Source organism: Lepidochelys kempii, chromosome 5 (genome assembly GCF_965140285.1).
Source record: "Lepidochelys kempii isolate rLepKem1 chromosome 5, rLepKem1.hap1, whole genome shotgun sequence".
Lineage (NCBI taxonomy): Eukaryota > Metazoa > Chordata > Testudines > Cheloniidae > Lepidochelys > Lepidochelys kempii.
Window position 1 is genome coordinate 132,800,754 of NC_136384.1, and position 15,437 is coordinate 132,816,190.

The 15,437-nt window shown below is 46.2% G+C and overlaps 1 protein-coding gene across 10 annotated transcripts in view; it reads right to left on the reverse strand.

Annotated features, from left to right (window-relative positions):
* ABCA1 (ATP binding cassette subfamily A member 1) overlaps positions 1-15,437 on the reverse strand; it is a 138,883-nt gene that overhangs the window by 53,486 nt on the left and 69,960 nt on the right. For 9 of the 10 annotated variants that reach the window (XM_073345952.2, XM_073345951.2, XM_073345950.2 and 6 more), the window contains 2 exons: positions 13,676-13,867; positions 3,271-3,357 (listed from right to left, as the gene is read on the reverse strand). In XM_073345952.2, the coding sequence (XP_073202053.1) occupies positions 3,271-3,357; positions 13,676-13,867 (279 nt within the window). Of the gene's footprint in view, positions 1-2,861; positions 2,993-3,270; positions 3,358-13,675; positions 13,868-15,437 lie in introns of those variants that run through there. The other variant, XM_073345957.2, reaches the window with a different exon arrangement.

Consider the following 15,437-nt stretch of genomic DNA (forward strand, 5'->3'; position numbering starts at 1 on the left):
ATGCTGGCAGTTCGAGTCTCATTTACTCTACTCTTTATAGCTCCTTATAGTTTGTATTTCCTTTCTATATGTCTCCTGTCTCTAATTTCTGATAAAACCACAGTGGGCAAACTCCAGAACACTTGAGAGCTACTCCCCGCTTTGGCCTGGGGACGTACAGAAAACACGCTGTGAGGGTCACAAACCCTGGATCCCAATATGCCACTGCCCGAGCAGAGTAACCAATAGGCCTCTGTTAAGCACTGGAGACGCCTGAAGGCATAACAGGTAAGAAGCTGGCTGTCGGGTATCACCTATCATTAAGGTTTCAGATGCATATGGCTAGCTGACTGCTGCACTGCATTCAACATTGAAGGCTACATTGCAATAGCAGTAAGGGATGGTTCTAATCTCAAGAAAGCCGCAATGCATATCCCACATCACAGAGCAGGATCGAGTTGAAAATATTTTACTGAAAGCAACACAAGCATGGAGATGTGGCTTTCTACAGCTCATTCGCAGTTCCCCTGGCTGTGCCCTGAGCTTTGCATCACTCGCACTGACAGAGACAAGCAGTCAGTCCACTGAAGGCAGTGGAGTTGCATTGGTGCAAAATGTACCACAATCAGCTAAAGTGGGGAAATGGGGGGGGAGGGGGTGAACATGTTTAAGAGCTGGACTGAAAACTCAAATGGCAAGTCTCAGCCCGATGTTAGTGGTTTTCTATTGCAGAAAACAGGCTTCATAGTGGGAACATGACTGAGAAGTAACCTGGCCTAGAGGCTAGGGCACTGGACTGAGAATCAGGGTTCAGTTCCCAGCCTGCCACTGATCTGCTGTGTGACCGTGGGCAAGTCACTTCACCTCCGTGCCTCAGTTTCCCCTCCTACCCTATGTCTGTTGTCTGTTCAGACTGCAAGCTTTTTGGGACAAGAGCTGTCTCTTACTACATGTATATAAAACACCCAATCTCAGATGGGGCCCACAGGGTATGTTTAACACTGCAAAACATCTGCGGCTGGCCCATGTCTGCAGATGTGAGCTTGGGCTGCAGGGCTATGAAATTGTGGTGTAGACGTCCGGGCTCAGGCTGGAGCCTGGGTTTTGGGACCCTACAAGCTGGGAGGGACCCAGAGCCTGGGCTCCAAACAGCTACCCCATAATTGTCTCGCCCCACAGTATGAGCCTCAGAAGCTTGGGGCAGCTGACACAGGCCAGCTACAGGTGTTTAATTGCAGTGCAGACATACCCTTTGATGCTATCATAATAAAAAATAATAATAATTCAATCTAGCAGACCCTGCCACTAAAAAACAAAAAAAAAAGTCATTTGTGTGAGCAGCTTTGTTCAGTCTTTAGGACTGTGTGAAGCACTTGAGAAATGTAAACTAACAGTAGCCACTTGAGGAGTTATGTCGATTTATAACCGCCGAGGATCTGGCCCATGCATGTTTTCCAGAATACTGGGCTCATTCTCTACTGCAGGCTGGGAGCCTCTCACCAACAGGTCAGGCTAGGAAACATTCAGCACGTAGAGGCTGAATTGGAAACTTGTCCAAGGACCGGGATCCGGATTGTCCTCAGGTTCAGAGCCAGGGATCTAGTTCAGTCCCTTTCCTAATTAACACCCTCTGCTAGAAAGGCTAGGGGATGTGGTGCAAATAATAGTGCCCTCTTTTCCACAACACCTGCTGCTAGATCAACAAGGGAATGAATCCTCCTTCCCCATTTGTCACACAACAGTCAGCACCCCAAACAATGAAATGTGACTTTCGGTCAAGTCGTCTGGGAGGCCGATGCTACGGGAGCTGCAGAGAAAAGGCGGCCTTTGTTTGCACTGGAACAGGGAGAAGGAAAGGTACTCCTACCCAGGACAGCTGCCAAGCAAAAGGCATGTTACTCAGGGAGTTTTCAGCCACATCAGCAAAGAGAACATCACATGGCTTCAATTATTTTTACCCCCAGACAAAAGAAATAAAGAGAGGCCTGAATGCTGTAACAGGAAACAGCTGTCACCAGACCCCAAAGCCAGGAGCGTAGGAGAGGCTCTCCTGTGGCCTTGGTTCCAAACTGACGCTGATCTTAGAATCTTCTTGTCAATTTCATCATAAATGGGAACCGCTGCAGGTCCCAGGGTTGGGCAGGGAACGTGTCCAAGGAAGAGCTGGCGGGCATTGTGCCGCTGCGAACACCCTCCCCTCTCTGGAAGCAGAGCGCTCAGTAACCTGAGGAGCCCTCGGCTTTCTCAGGCGCTAAGAGGTTACTCCAGTTCATGGCTGTCGGGCTCTCTTTCCCTGATGAAGGATAATGGGGAGGAGGGGGATGGTATTGTTTAGCTTCAACGTCAACTTCTCCAAGAGAGAAAACACATGTTAGAATAATAACAGCCCATCACCGTCAGCACAATCGGAGCTGAAGTAAGATAGCTCACTTCTTATTGCTATTTATATTCTCATAGGGCCAGCAGCCACAGTCCTGGAGCAGGGCCCCACTGTGCGGTGCCATACAAACACAGAACAAAGATAGTCTCTGCTCCAAGGAGCTAGCTTTAAAAATAGATCGGGGGGTTGGTCCAGCACTAAGCACGTAGGGCTGATTTTTCACCATTTCACCTACAAAAATGTTCTTTCTCATCCATAAAACTGTCATTTACACATGCAGATTGTCACATTATTCTTTGTGTTTATATTCAGATAGAGCCTGGAGGGCCCCAAGCAGGATCTGGTGCCCACTATGCTAGATGATGTACAAATATAGATGGGACAAGAAACAAACACGTAACTGCCCAGAAGTCCAGAGCTAGTAAATTCTAACATCAACCTACTTTCCCCCTCCCATAACTCCTTGTCACTCCCTGAGACCAGTTGCTGAAACCAACCTCACCTCAACCACTGCGAGCAAAAATCATTATGCAGGCTCGCGCCTACAGGCCTCGTCCAGGGCACAGCAAGCATTCTGTTTATGTTGTCAATGCAATGATTGTTCCTGCCTTTGAAAAAGCAGGCTCTGAAAAGCAAATGTAGGGCACGGTACATATCACAGATATGTCAGAGTTCTTCCTTCAGAGGACCAAATCTGCAGCTGCATGGCTCAAAGGACTCCCACTGACTTCCCTCAGAGTTCTGGGCACAAAGATGCTGCAGAGTAGGGCCTATCTTTATTAAAAGGAAAAAAGCTGTAAGGCAGGTGCAGGTTATGGAGCAGCTTTGTGCTTTGGGGAAGTCAATTTCAGGCTAGAAACGGCGATGGCAAAGAGAGGTTCTCCCTCCTGACGCAGGAAGGAGCAGCATACCTCTTTAACGAGCGTCCCAAGACTCTCCACCAAGGTCTCCATGGCTCCTGACAGATCCTGTAAGGAGTAATTGGAGGCAATTCCTTTCTGTAACAGGAAAGAGAAATAGAAACTTGGGATCACAAAAAGAAACCAAAAGGGAAACGCAAACCCTCAGAAACATTCAGATACCAAGCAGAGAGGAGTAGGGAGGAGGGTTTAGTGGACAGGGTCTCAGGAGACCCAAGTCAATTCCCAGCTCAACCACAGATTCCCTCTGTGCAATCTTGGGAAAACTTCTTAATCTGCCCCGTGTCTCAGCTCTTCATCCATCAAGGGTGGGTAATGCTTCCCTTCCTCACAGGGCTGGAGTGAGGATAATATCCATTAGTGATTGTGAGTTGCTCAGATACCATGGTCATTAGGGCCATACAGATAGAACACAAGTTGTAAAACACCTGCTTTTATTCTGCATGCGCCTTCAACTGAGAGGGTGCTCCATGTTCCTGATTGCCTACAGCCTAAGTGGGTGCACCAGAGGCCCCTTCCCCTCTGTGCTCCAGCCAGAATGCTGATCCCCCAAATACAAGGGTGAGAAGGTTATAAGCCCTGAGTGCACTAAAGGGGGAATGTCTGGAAAGATCAGGAGATGGCTGTGGCCCCATGAAGCCAAAGCTGGGAAGTGGGAAGCCCAAGTTATATGGCAACATAACACAGCTGCTGGTAAGAATGTTCCCCCCCAGTGTGCCTGGAGGCATCCTACCTGCTGCTACACTGTGCAGGCAGGTTTGGGCAGTTCCACTTCTTTCCCCGGACCCTGAAGGAACTCTGGCTTTAGTGGCTTTAAATGAGACCTTGGGATTTTAACATTAAACCAAGTGCATATTTTATTTTAAAGCAACCAATTTCCATAAAATAGTCAATGATCCAAAGTCTAATCCAGAGCCAATGCAAAATAAAATAGTTCCAAATGTCAAACAGTGGAAGGCGATTGCTTTCAGGAAGCCTTTATTTATATTCAGAACCAATCCTTGCTGCATCCGGAAACCACAGCAGACAATTGCATGTCAAGGTTCCTGTTTACCGTTAGTCCAAGAGTTATGTGGGGGTTGATTGTTATTTTAGTTCTGCATGCAGCAAGGAATGATTTATTAAAAATTACATCTCAAATGCAAGACATTTCACATAAGTTTCAAATGATCACTTAGATTAGGTGTTTGGGCTCACAACTTTGACAGCCTCTCTCCTTTGATCTGAAGACCATTTCCTGAGATGAGACATTTGAGGCTTATAATGACAGGTTTCAGAGTAACAGCCGTGTTAGTCTGTATTCGCAAAAAGAAAAGGAGTACTTGTGGCACCTTAGAGACTAACCAATTTATTTGAGCATGAGCTTTCTGTGTGTATATAATATCTGCTGCAGTTTCCACGGTATGCATCCGATGAAGTGAGCTGTAGCTCACGAAAGCTCATGCTCAAATAAATTGATTAGTCTCTAAGGTGCCACAAGTCCTCCTTTTCTTTTTGAGGCTTATAGCATGTTACAGCACTGTGACACAGTGACAAGAATCAGGGGGTAGCCGTGTTATATACTGTCAGAAAAATAAAGGGAAGGGTAACCACCTTTCTGTATACAGTGCTATAAAATCCCTCCTGGCCAGAGGCAAAACCCTTTCACCTGTAAAGGGTTAAGAAGCTAAGATAACCTTGCTGGCACCTGACCAAAATGACCAATGAGGAGACAAGATACTTTAAAATCGGGAGGGGAGGGAAACAAAGGTTGTCTGTCTGTGTGATGCTTTTGCCGGAAACAGATCAGGAATGCAGACTCAGAACTTCTGTAAAGTTAGTAAGTAATCTAGCTAGAAATGTGTTAGATTTCCTTTTGTTTAATGGCTGGTAAAATACGCTGTGCTGAATGGAATGTAGATTCCTGTTTGTGTGTCTTTTTGTAACTTAAGATTTTGCCTAGAGGGATTCTCTATGTTTTGAATCTGATTACCCTGTAAGGTATTTACCATCCTGATTTTACAGAGGTGATTCTCTTAACTTTTCTTTAATTAAAATTCTTCTTTTAAGAACCTGATTGATTTTTCATTGTTCTTAAGATCCAAGGGTTTGGGTCTGTGTTCACCTGTACAAATTGGTGAGGATTTTTATCAAGCCTTCCCCAGGAAAGGTAGTGTAGGGTTTGGTGGGATATTTTGGGGGAAGACGTCTCCAAGTGGGCTCTTTCCCTGTTCTTTGTTTAACATGCTTGGTGGTGGCAGCATAGGGTTCAAGGACAGGGCAAAGTTTGTACCTTGTGGAAGTTTTTAACCTAAGCTGGTAAGAATAAGCTTAGGGGGTCTTTCATGCAGGTCCCCACATCTGTACCCTAGCGTTCAGAGTGGGGAAGGAACCTTGACATATACAGACTAACACGGCTACCCCCTGATACTTGACACCATGCAAGACACTAAATTTAGCCATATGGAGTGGAAATCCATCAACCTCAACAAAAAACTTGCACAGATACAGACAGACATCATCTTCCTCTCCAAGTGCAAACAGATGGACATCATACCAAATGGACTGAAGGTAAAAAAATCCACTGCCATTGACATACAACACTGACTATGGTGAGAGACTGTGCCACACACTCTCAAAGCAACTGAAATCCATCTGAAGAAGTGGGTCTTTTGCCCACGAAAGCTTATGCCTAAATAAATCTGTTTGTCTTTTAAGGTGCCACCGGACTCCTTGTTAATCACAGGAATGGCTCTTCAATTACAAGCCCCCGTTCTTAGACACTTCTATGATCCTTTGAGCTAAGATTTCTCATGTTTGTCCTGTGCCCGGGGTGATTTTTTGGGAGAAAAGTCTGGTAAAATGTCGCTTGGCCTATTTAAGTCACGGGAGCGTGATAAAACAGCTGGCTAGATAGTGGTTCTCAACCTATTTACCACTGTGGGCTGCATATGCGGGCCTCATCCAATATTACCTGTATGGCCCTGAGGATGTCACATGGGCCGCAAGCAGCCCACAGGCCACAGGTTGAGAACCACTGGGCTAGAGCCTCCGTTGGATCAGCTGAGCACATTCACACCAGCTAAGGGTCAGGAACTTAAGGCTCAGATAACTTGAAAAACCAACCCACACACACAGCGAAGGAAGGAAAGAAAAGCAGTTCAAACTTGCCACAGATTTAATCCTTACTGGGACAAATTTGAAATATGGGTCACAAATAATGAAGTCTCAAAGGTGTGGCAACATTTTAACAATATGCCAGGGTGAGCGGTCCTACCTCCATTCACACAATGTACGTGCATATCCCTCTGGAGCATCGCACACGGAAATAGACACAAGCTCCATTTCATTATTATTTATATTACCGAGAGGCTACAGAACACATCAGGGCCCCATTGTGCTAAGCACAGCACACGTACATAGTATGAGACAGCCCCTGCCCTGCAGGGCTCACCATCTAAACAGGCAAAACCTGGGAACAGCAAACATTATCCCCAATTTTCCAGAGGCAGAACTGAGGAGCAGGGACAGTTAGTGACTTGCCTAAAGTCACACAAAAAGGCTCTGATCAAGCAGTAATCAAACCCAGATCGCCTGAGTCCCAGTCCAATGCCCAGTCCAGTACACCACCCTGCCTCTCTTGCATAGACACAAAAGTTCATGCCATACCATGCATTTATAGGACCATGCTACAGTAACACAGATGTGAGACTGCCCCCTGAATTAACTGTACACTTTACACCCAAGGAATTCCACTGGTTTCAATGGAGTTGCTCCTGATTCACATCCGTAGAGGCGGGCAGAAATTCAGGCCCAATAAGCCAGCATTCCTCCTTACACAAGCAGACCTTTCATGGAAGTCACTGGGAGTTTTGTCTGAAGGCAGAGTTAGCTTGAGTCATCTGCACTCCCATTCCTCCTCTGGAGTTAGCCCAGCTCACGTGAAAATGGCCACGCCATGAAAGAGCACTCCAGCTGCTGCGTCCACACTGGTGCTGAGACTTCTGAGGGCACATCCCAGAGTTCTTTGTGCTGCAGGAAGCTGAGCTGCTCTGTGAATTCTGTCTCAATGGATTGTGGGAGAATTTCTCTCCTTCTGGGCAGATGGGGAGGACTGTAGGAAGGCATCAGAGAGCCAGCAGCACTCGAGTGGAGCCAACGGCAGCAGAGCGGTTGTGTTAGCAGCTGACCAGTCGCTCAGTTGAGCCTTAGCCTATACCCCTCGCAGGCCAGTCGACTAGGATTAATAGCACCCCTGCACTTCAGTGAAGGGTATGTGTGGATAGAACTCGAGGTAGGGGCAACACTCAAGCTAACTTTGCTGTGACGACAAGCCTGAGTAAGAGATGCAGGAGCTGGTCATGTGCTTCTGACATGAGAATGGACAATTCACAGGCTGAATTGTGAGATTTTAAAAAATGATTTCTGCACAATATGCAATCAAATATGTCAGCATTTTTTCAAGGGGCACAATGTTTGCATATCTGTCGCCTTGCCCTGCCACAGGATACTTCAGTGGTTGCTTCTGGTAAGTAAATATGGCATCTGAGTCATATTTACTTTGCAATGGGAAACAATGTTTGTCATAAACACTATTTCAACCAGGAAGTGGTAGACAAATCACGCATTTGGAAGTTCTGTTATTATTTCCTAACAGGAGTCCTGCCCTATTGTTTAAGGGAAGGATGATCTCATGCGGCTTCATCCCAAAAAAAGGACACAGCAAGTCGGAGGTTCAAATGACGCTTGTATTTATATTAAAGAAAACCTTCTTTTCATAGGCAACGTTGTGCGCTGTGTTAAAGTCATTGGAATGTATGTATTATTCAGTGTTCTGTTTGGGCCAGAGCAATGACAAAATGCCACCCATGTCATTCAGAGAGACCAACACAATTGCTTTTTGTAGCCCTCACAGCTCCCTCATGGCCTCGTGCAACATGTGAATCACGGCACAGCTACAGCTCACTGCCAAACCTGGAGTCATTTTCTGGGATGCCCCAGTGCTGCAGAGCTAAAACCCTTTACTTAACACACATACAAATTGCCTCTCCATGCTGAATATCTGATATCTGAATATCAGAACTGGGAAGATCTACACAGAGCAAAGTTCTTCCCTACGTGGGAAGGTCCCATTTCACCAGCAACCACACACTACACAACAGAATCACTAACCCAGGAACCTATCCTTGCAACAAAGCCCGTTGCCAACTGTGTCCACATATCTATTCAGGGGACACCATCATAGGGCCTAATCACATCAGCCAAACTATCAGAGGCTTGTTCACCTACATATCTACAAATGTGATATATGCCATCATGTGCCAGCAATGCCCCTCTGCCATGTACATTGGCCAAACTGAACAGTCTCTACGTAAAAGAATAAATAGACACAAATCAGACGTCAAGAATTATAACATTCAAAAATCAGTTGGAGAACACTTCAATCTCTCTGGTCACTCGATTACAGACCTAAAAGTGGCAATTCTTCAACAAAAAAACTTCAAAAACAGACTCCAACGAGAGACTGCTGAATTGGAATTAATTAGCAAACTGGATACAACTAACTTAGGCTTGAATAAAGACTGGGAGTGGATGGGTCATTACACAAAGTAAAACTATTTCCCCATGTTTATTCCCCCACCCCCACCCCCCACTGTTCCTCAGATGTTCTTGTCAACTGCTGGAAATGGCCCACCTTGATTATCATTACAAAAAGCTTTTTCCCGCCCCCCCGCTCTCCTGCTGGTAATAGCTCACCTTACCTGATCACTCTCGTTACAGTGTATATGGTAACACCCATTGTTTCATGTTCTCTATGTATATAAATCTCCCCACTGTATTTTCCACTGAATGCATCCGATGAAGTGAGCTGTAGCTCACGAAAGCTTATGCTCAAATAAATGTTAGTCTCTAAGGTGCCACAAGTCCTCCTTTTCTTTTTGTGAATACAGACTAACACGGCTGCTACTCTGAAACCTGTCATTTTAACTTGTGTGGTTTACTATCTCGCGGGGAAAACCCACTCACAGAGATTGCTTCTCATTCTGTCAAGCAAAGGAGGGTTGGTCCCACATTTAAGTGGCAGGGGTATCCCTCCAGCACTGATCTGGGGTATTAACTGAGGGCAAGCACTAGATGCCCCCTCCCCAGCCATGGCTGCCTGTAGTCCCTGATTGGCATCACTCCTCTTTTCTGAGTCAGCAGCAGTCTCAATACTAGAGAAAAGTTTGAAGGAAAGAGAAAATGAGATCCATGAAAGTTAGTCTGAAATGGCCCCTCCGTTCCCCTGGTTTTTAGCCAGCCCTGCCTAAAGCACTGAAAACTCTCTGCATACTGTGGGAATTAACAGCAGCTCCCTGCAGGGTGGGCCCAACGCGGAGTGTCTAATACTGCACATGGCAGGTCTCATGCATCACCCTAAAGAGCCTATGCAAAGGGAAAGGCTTACATAGATCTCTACTGAATATGCAGTTCAGTGATTGGTACTGCTTTATGCCCATGTGTGTTGCTTTCCTTGGACAATGAACATCCATTCAACAAGGGCTTTTTGCCATCCATCCAGCCATAATTTTGGACTTTTTGATGATCCCTCCCAGAGTCCCTTCTGAAGTCCTGTCTAAACTGATTTGCCTAAGTGCTTATATAAGCCAAAGTATAACTAAGCCCATTTAATTGATCCTCTGTGAGGTTAGGAAACACCACGATCGCCATTTCATAGGTGTGGAGCTGAGGTACAGAGACATTCAGGGCACGTCTACACTCCATCCGGCAGCAAGCCTCCCAGCGGGGGCCCAGAGACTCACGCTGGTGAGGCTCACGTTGGTGCTCTAGAAATAGCTCTGTAGGCGGTGCTTTGATGTTGCAGTTCAGGCTGGAGCTTGGGCTCTCAAGCCCACCCCCGCCCCAGAGCATGTGCTCCAAACCGAGCTGCCATATCTACACTGCTATGTTTAGGACCCGGGCTCGCTCCCAGATGCAGCACAGACATGCCCAGAATCAAGTGGCAGGACAGTGGCAAAGATGGCAACCTGGCTCCCAGTCCAGGGTTTTAACCACAACTGCCTCCCTCTATTCCTGTGGCAAAGGTTCTCTGTCCCCAGGTTTGGACCATTTTTTGGGAAGTTCTCCATATGGAAAATTTGCGAATACGAAGTATGGTAAAAATGAGCACCATTTTTCTATCTGGCTTTCTTCTTCTTAATTGTGCTGAAATCTCACCAGCCAATTCATTGCACTTTGTACCATACTGATATCCTTTGTAACATTAATTCTTCTCTTTTATTTAGAGCTGCACACACTCTCCAGTGCAGAGAGACGAATTTATCACTCAAGCCCTTAATGTGCTGCTTAAATGGGAGCTTGAGTTTTTCACAAAGTCACAAAGCTGCAAACTCATGGACCCTTCTTCTTTTTCAGGGTTCTCAGAAAAGAAAATGATGAAAACTTGTAGCGAATTGAGCCATGTCTGTTTGCATCGGTTGAAAACATGGCCCAGAGTTTCCGTTATACTTATATTACAGCTAGGGAGACTAAAATGCCATTAAACAAAGACCTCTGAGGCACTTTTAAAAATTTAATTGCCTTGGCCAATGAGCTTTTCAACACGGGTTTATGAGCTTTGTATAAGAAGCAGAGCAGAACTTGTTTCCAAGATTTCACCCTTAGGAAAATGCTGCTTTTATTGATACACTGCAAGTGAACAGACTCCTTTGTTCAAGAGTGACGGAATGTTACCTCCTTTTCCAAGGATATTATTGTAGGTCAAGGGACTGTTTAGCCATTAAGCTAGAGTGTTTCACATGTGTGATGACCATTTCCTAGGTTAATTTATTCAGTCCGCTTGGCCACATAGAGCACATTTAACGATTCAGGCATTGCAGCAACCTTCACCGTTCTCCTTTGGAAAAATTATGCTTTGTGCTCCTAAGTAAGGTTGGCTGAATGCTCATCAGGTTCAGAACTGCTGTATTCAAGATTCTCTTCAGAAGCACAAAGCTTTTCTCTAAAGTAGAGATCAGAAGCAGGATTCTCCCAATATCTATTTTGTTCTTGCCCAGTGGCAGGAGCATAATGACTTATGGCCACTCTTTTACTGATTGAAAACATAGTCTTAGACATGGCCAGTGAATTTGTTTCTGCTGGGCTAAAGAATTTGGACTTTACTAAGGGTATGTCTATATTTACCCCACTTGTTGGCAGTGTTCTCACTTTTATCCTTTTACGATCTTTGCTGCAAGAATATTCGTGACCTTGTTGTTATAGAAAGCGAGTTCTATAACCGAGGATGGTGGGAAATGAGGAAGTTAAGCCTGTACTAAGCGAGTTTGGCTGGAACCAAATTCATTTCATGAGGAAGAAAACCTACGGGCCAACATTTCCAGTGGGTGGCCTCCTTTTTCAGGGCCCAGTTTATTCTCAGGTAATTTGCTCCCGTATTTTGCATCTGCAGTTGGATTGTGGGTGCAAATCTCAGTACTTGTACCTTCACCTACCTGACTGTGAGCGTAAACTGGGCAGTTAGAGGCACATACTCAGACTGGCATCTGAAAATCTTTGGCTCAAAGTGAGTGTGTCTGGAGATCTGGGAGGTGTAAACTGTGCCCAGGCAGAGAGAGGCTAGGCTGCAGCCGTGTGAATGTTTATGCCTGTGCAGAGGGCCAGTAAAAGGCCTAGAAACCACTTCAGTCCCATTCAAGCCCACAAAACGCAGATTTCACTTATTATGAACACACTAATTAACTAAAGATAATCTCAACTCAACCTCTCCTGTCCCCAGCCTGCTCCGAAATGCTTTCCTTCCCGGAGTCCTTTTCAAAGTAGTTCATTTCGCTAGAGGAACCATTTTTGTGCTCTCTTCCCTCTGTCTGCTGTTACTTCATCTCTCTGTATTCATTATTATGTCATTCTCAGTAGTAGCCTCTCTCAGTAAGGACAAAATGCACGTGGGAGACATGTGCAAGACAGAACATGAATTACAGTAAAGTCGGGGCTGAAAGGTAATCTGACTCCAGTGCTTGATAATCAACCCCTTTGATTGGGCAAACTCCAAGCAACTGATGCTTGACTATCTGTCCTATGAGGTATATCAAATCTGGATACTCCCAGAGCAAGAGTGCTGAATTCCTCTAAGCAGACAGCAGAGTATTTGTTTTATTGGACAACAAAGTGGGTTCCATCGGCCCCTTCTTCTCTGTGCTGCTGTTTTCAGTATCAACTTCATCAAGTTCTTTGTATGCTACCCAGACACTGTAGGTATACAAAGAGCCACCTGGGTTTCAAAATAAACAGGCATGTCTATTGCAAATATCTTCACCAAGCACCTTAAGTTTACTTAAATAATTGCAAACTTCATGCAGCTAAAATATTTAGATACTGATCCAAAGTCTATTAAAGTCAGTGGAAAGATTCCCCTCCACTTCAATGGTCTTTGGATCTGGCCCTAAAATCTCACGTGCGCGTGTGTTAAAGCTACTCAAAGAGTTTGGGTTGCCATTGGCTATAAGCTTCCTCATGTTGCAAACATATGAAAGTTCTAATGCTAAATAGGTTTCTGTCAGACATCTGTGGGTTCATTCCAGCTGAGACACAACATCTGATCAAAATACAGGAACAATGAATGGCCCATTTGTTACCATACAGCATAAATATTTTTCTCCTGAGAAATCCGTGTAGAGACACATGTTCCCAGGCAATGTCCTCATTTAACACATCACCCCAATCAACAGAAAGCAGGAGTGTGGCAGGAGAAAACTATATGATTAACCTGGGGACTCAGAATCCTCTTCCATTTTCCTTATTGGCATTAAACAGTCTATTCCAAAAAATAAAGGCTCGTGTATTCTTAAACACTCCATCCCCGTATTTCCCAAAAGCTTGTACAACCACGGATTATAACAGGGGTGGCCAACCTGGGGCTCCGGAGCCTCGTGCGGCTCTTCAGAAGTTAAGATGCGGCTCCTTGTCTGGGCACCGACCCCGGGGCTGGAGCTCCAGGCACCAACTTTCCAATGTGCCGGGGGGGTGCTCACTGCTCAACCCCTGGCTCTGCCACAGGCCCTGCCCCCACTCCACCCCTTCCCGCCCCCTCCCCTGAGCCTGCCGTGCCCTTGCTCCTCCCCCTCCCCCCCAGAGCCTCCTGCACGCCACGAAACAGCTGATTGGGAGGTGCAGGGAGGTAGGGGGAGGCGCTGATCAGCGGGGCTGCCGGTGGGTGGGAGGCGCTGGGAGCAGGGGGTGGGGAGCTGATGGGGGGCTGCTGACGTATTGCTGTGGCTCTTTGGCAATGTCCATTGGTAAATTCTGGCTCCTTCTCAGGTTGAGGCTGGCCACCCCTGCATTATATCATGCCCTTCATAAAGCATTAATTCCCAGCATTGATGCTCTCCCTTAGGAATCACTGTATAGCCAGTGCACTCACCAGTACAGGCTTCAAAAGGTCTATATTAGCACGAAAGGCTTGTTCTGCTGTGTGGAGTTTTTCCTTAGGCATGGTGCAGAGGAAGGCTTCGCTGACCACTGCGACTACTGGGTTGTGGATTGTAAGGAATTCAGACAGCTCTGACCCATTGCACAGATCTCTCAGCTGCATTCGATAGCCAGACAGGATGACCTGGGAACAGTTGTGAAACAATACAAAATGCCATCAGTAAATCATTCTTGGCACTAAACTAGTATCACTGAGTCAGAAATGATCATTTGGCTACATCATGATTCACAACACTCAAGGTTAGAAGGGAGAGGGAATTTCTCCCTAAGGATTTCATGGTTCTTGGCCATGTATTACTTGGATTATGACAGAAGTGTATGGCCCCCCTGAGTTCCATAAGAGAGTCCGACGGCTGAGATATCCCCAACACTCCAGGCAGAGCCATATAGTAGTAGACTCCCTACTCTATACCAACCTCAATATACGTGTGTCTGGGACCTGGGCCCCTCCAACGAAAGGTTTGTGCTCAAGCCTAAGAAGTCGGCAAAAGCAAGGAAGAAAGACCCAAAGCCTAAACTCCTGAGATATATCATCTGTAAGGCACTTTCTCTCGCCTACAATTATTTGCGATCAGATTCCTCCTGCCTCACATACAGGTGCGGCAGTTGAGAGCACAAGAATCCTGTGGTTTGTGCTCCTTGGCCCGATCGAAAGCCCACCAAAGTTACTGGAAAGACTCCCACAGACTTTAATGGGTTTTGCATCAAGACCTTTGAGCACAAAGTGATGTGTGAGTGTGACTATGTGTGAGTGGGAAATCATAGCTTTGCCTGCAGCACAAGACACCCCCAATGGCCTATCCTCACCAGTGTGCAAAGGACATGAGATGGGGGAGATTGGTTCCTCCCTCTCTCTTCCTGACATGCTCACAAAGGAGCAGCCATAGCCTGGCGCTTGTAATTCTGCAACGTTTGGAACTGATCCTGAGCTACTGAAGTCAATGGGAACATTGCCACTGAGTTCAATGGACATTAGGCCAGATCCCTAACTCCTGTCCACAGACACCTCGTACTTTAAGTTAAGGACTCCTGTTTAATATCTGTAAAGGAAATGAATGAAAATCTCTGATCAAGCATCCAATACGTGGGTCTCTCATGGGAGGGACTGATCTCCAAATCCCTTCAACAGGTCATTATGGCACTGGGGTCCTTTGGATGTGCAATGGTAAGTGCTTAATGCAGGTGACAAACAAGAGAAGCTCTGTGACTCTATTTGGAATGTCACGGTTTGCTTTGTGAATTGTGGCAGGGCAACCAGATTTACACAACTAACAGTGGTGTTTCTCTCCATTTCTGCTTCTCTTGGTTTGCAACCGCTGGTATGCCTGGACTGGACGTCAGTCGGAATCAAAAGTGATCCCGAGGCGTCGGTCCGAGGGTCTTGCGGCAGCCTGTGGCACAACAAGCAATGCTTGTCTCAGTTTCCCTTCTGCAGACTCCCAAGCACGCAACTCCCTCTGCTGCTGCTGCTCCTGCCTTCAGCCCTCTCCAGTTCTGGCTCTCTGGTTTGGGGACACCAGTCAGCAAACCCCTCCTGCTGCTCCTCCTGCTGTCAGCCTTCTCTAAAGAACCAACTTCAGCTTCCTTCCAGGACTCCTCAGTGACCTGGTCTCTTTGGGGCCAGCCACACGGTGACAGAGTCTCACCAAAATCTCTTGTATCATGTGGAGCCAACGAAGTACAAGAACTTTCAT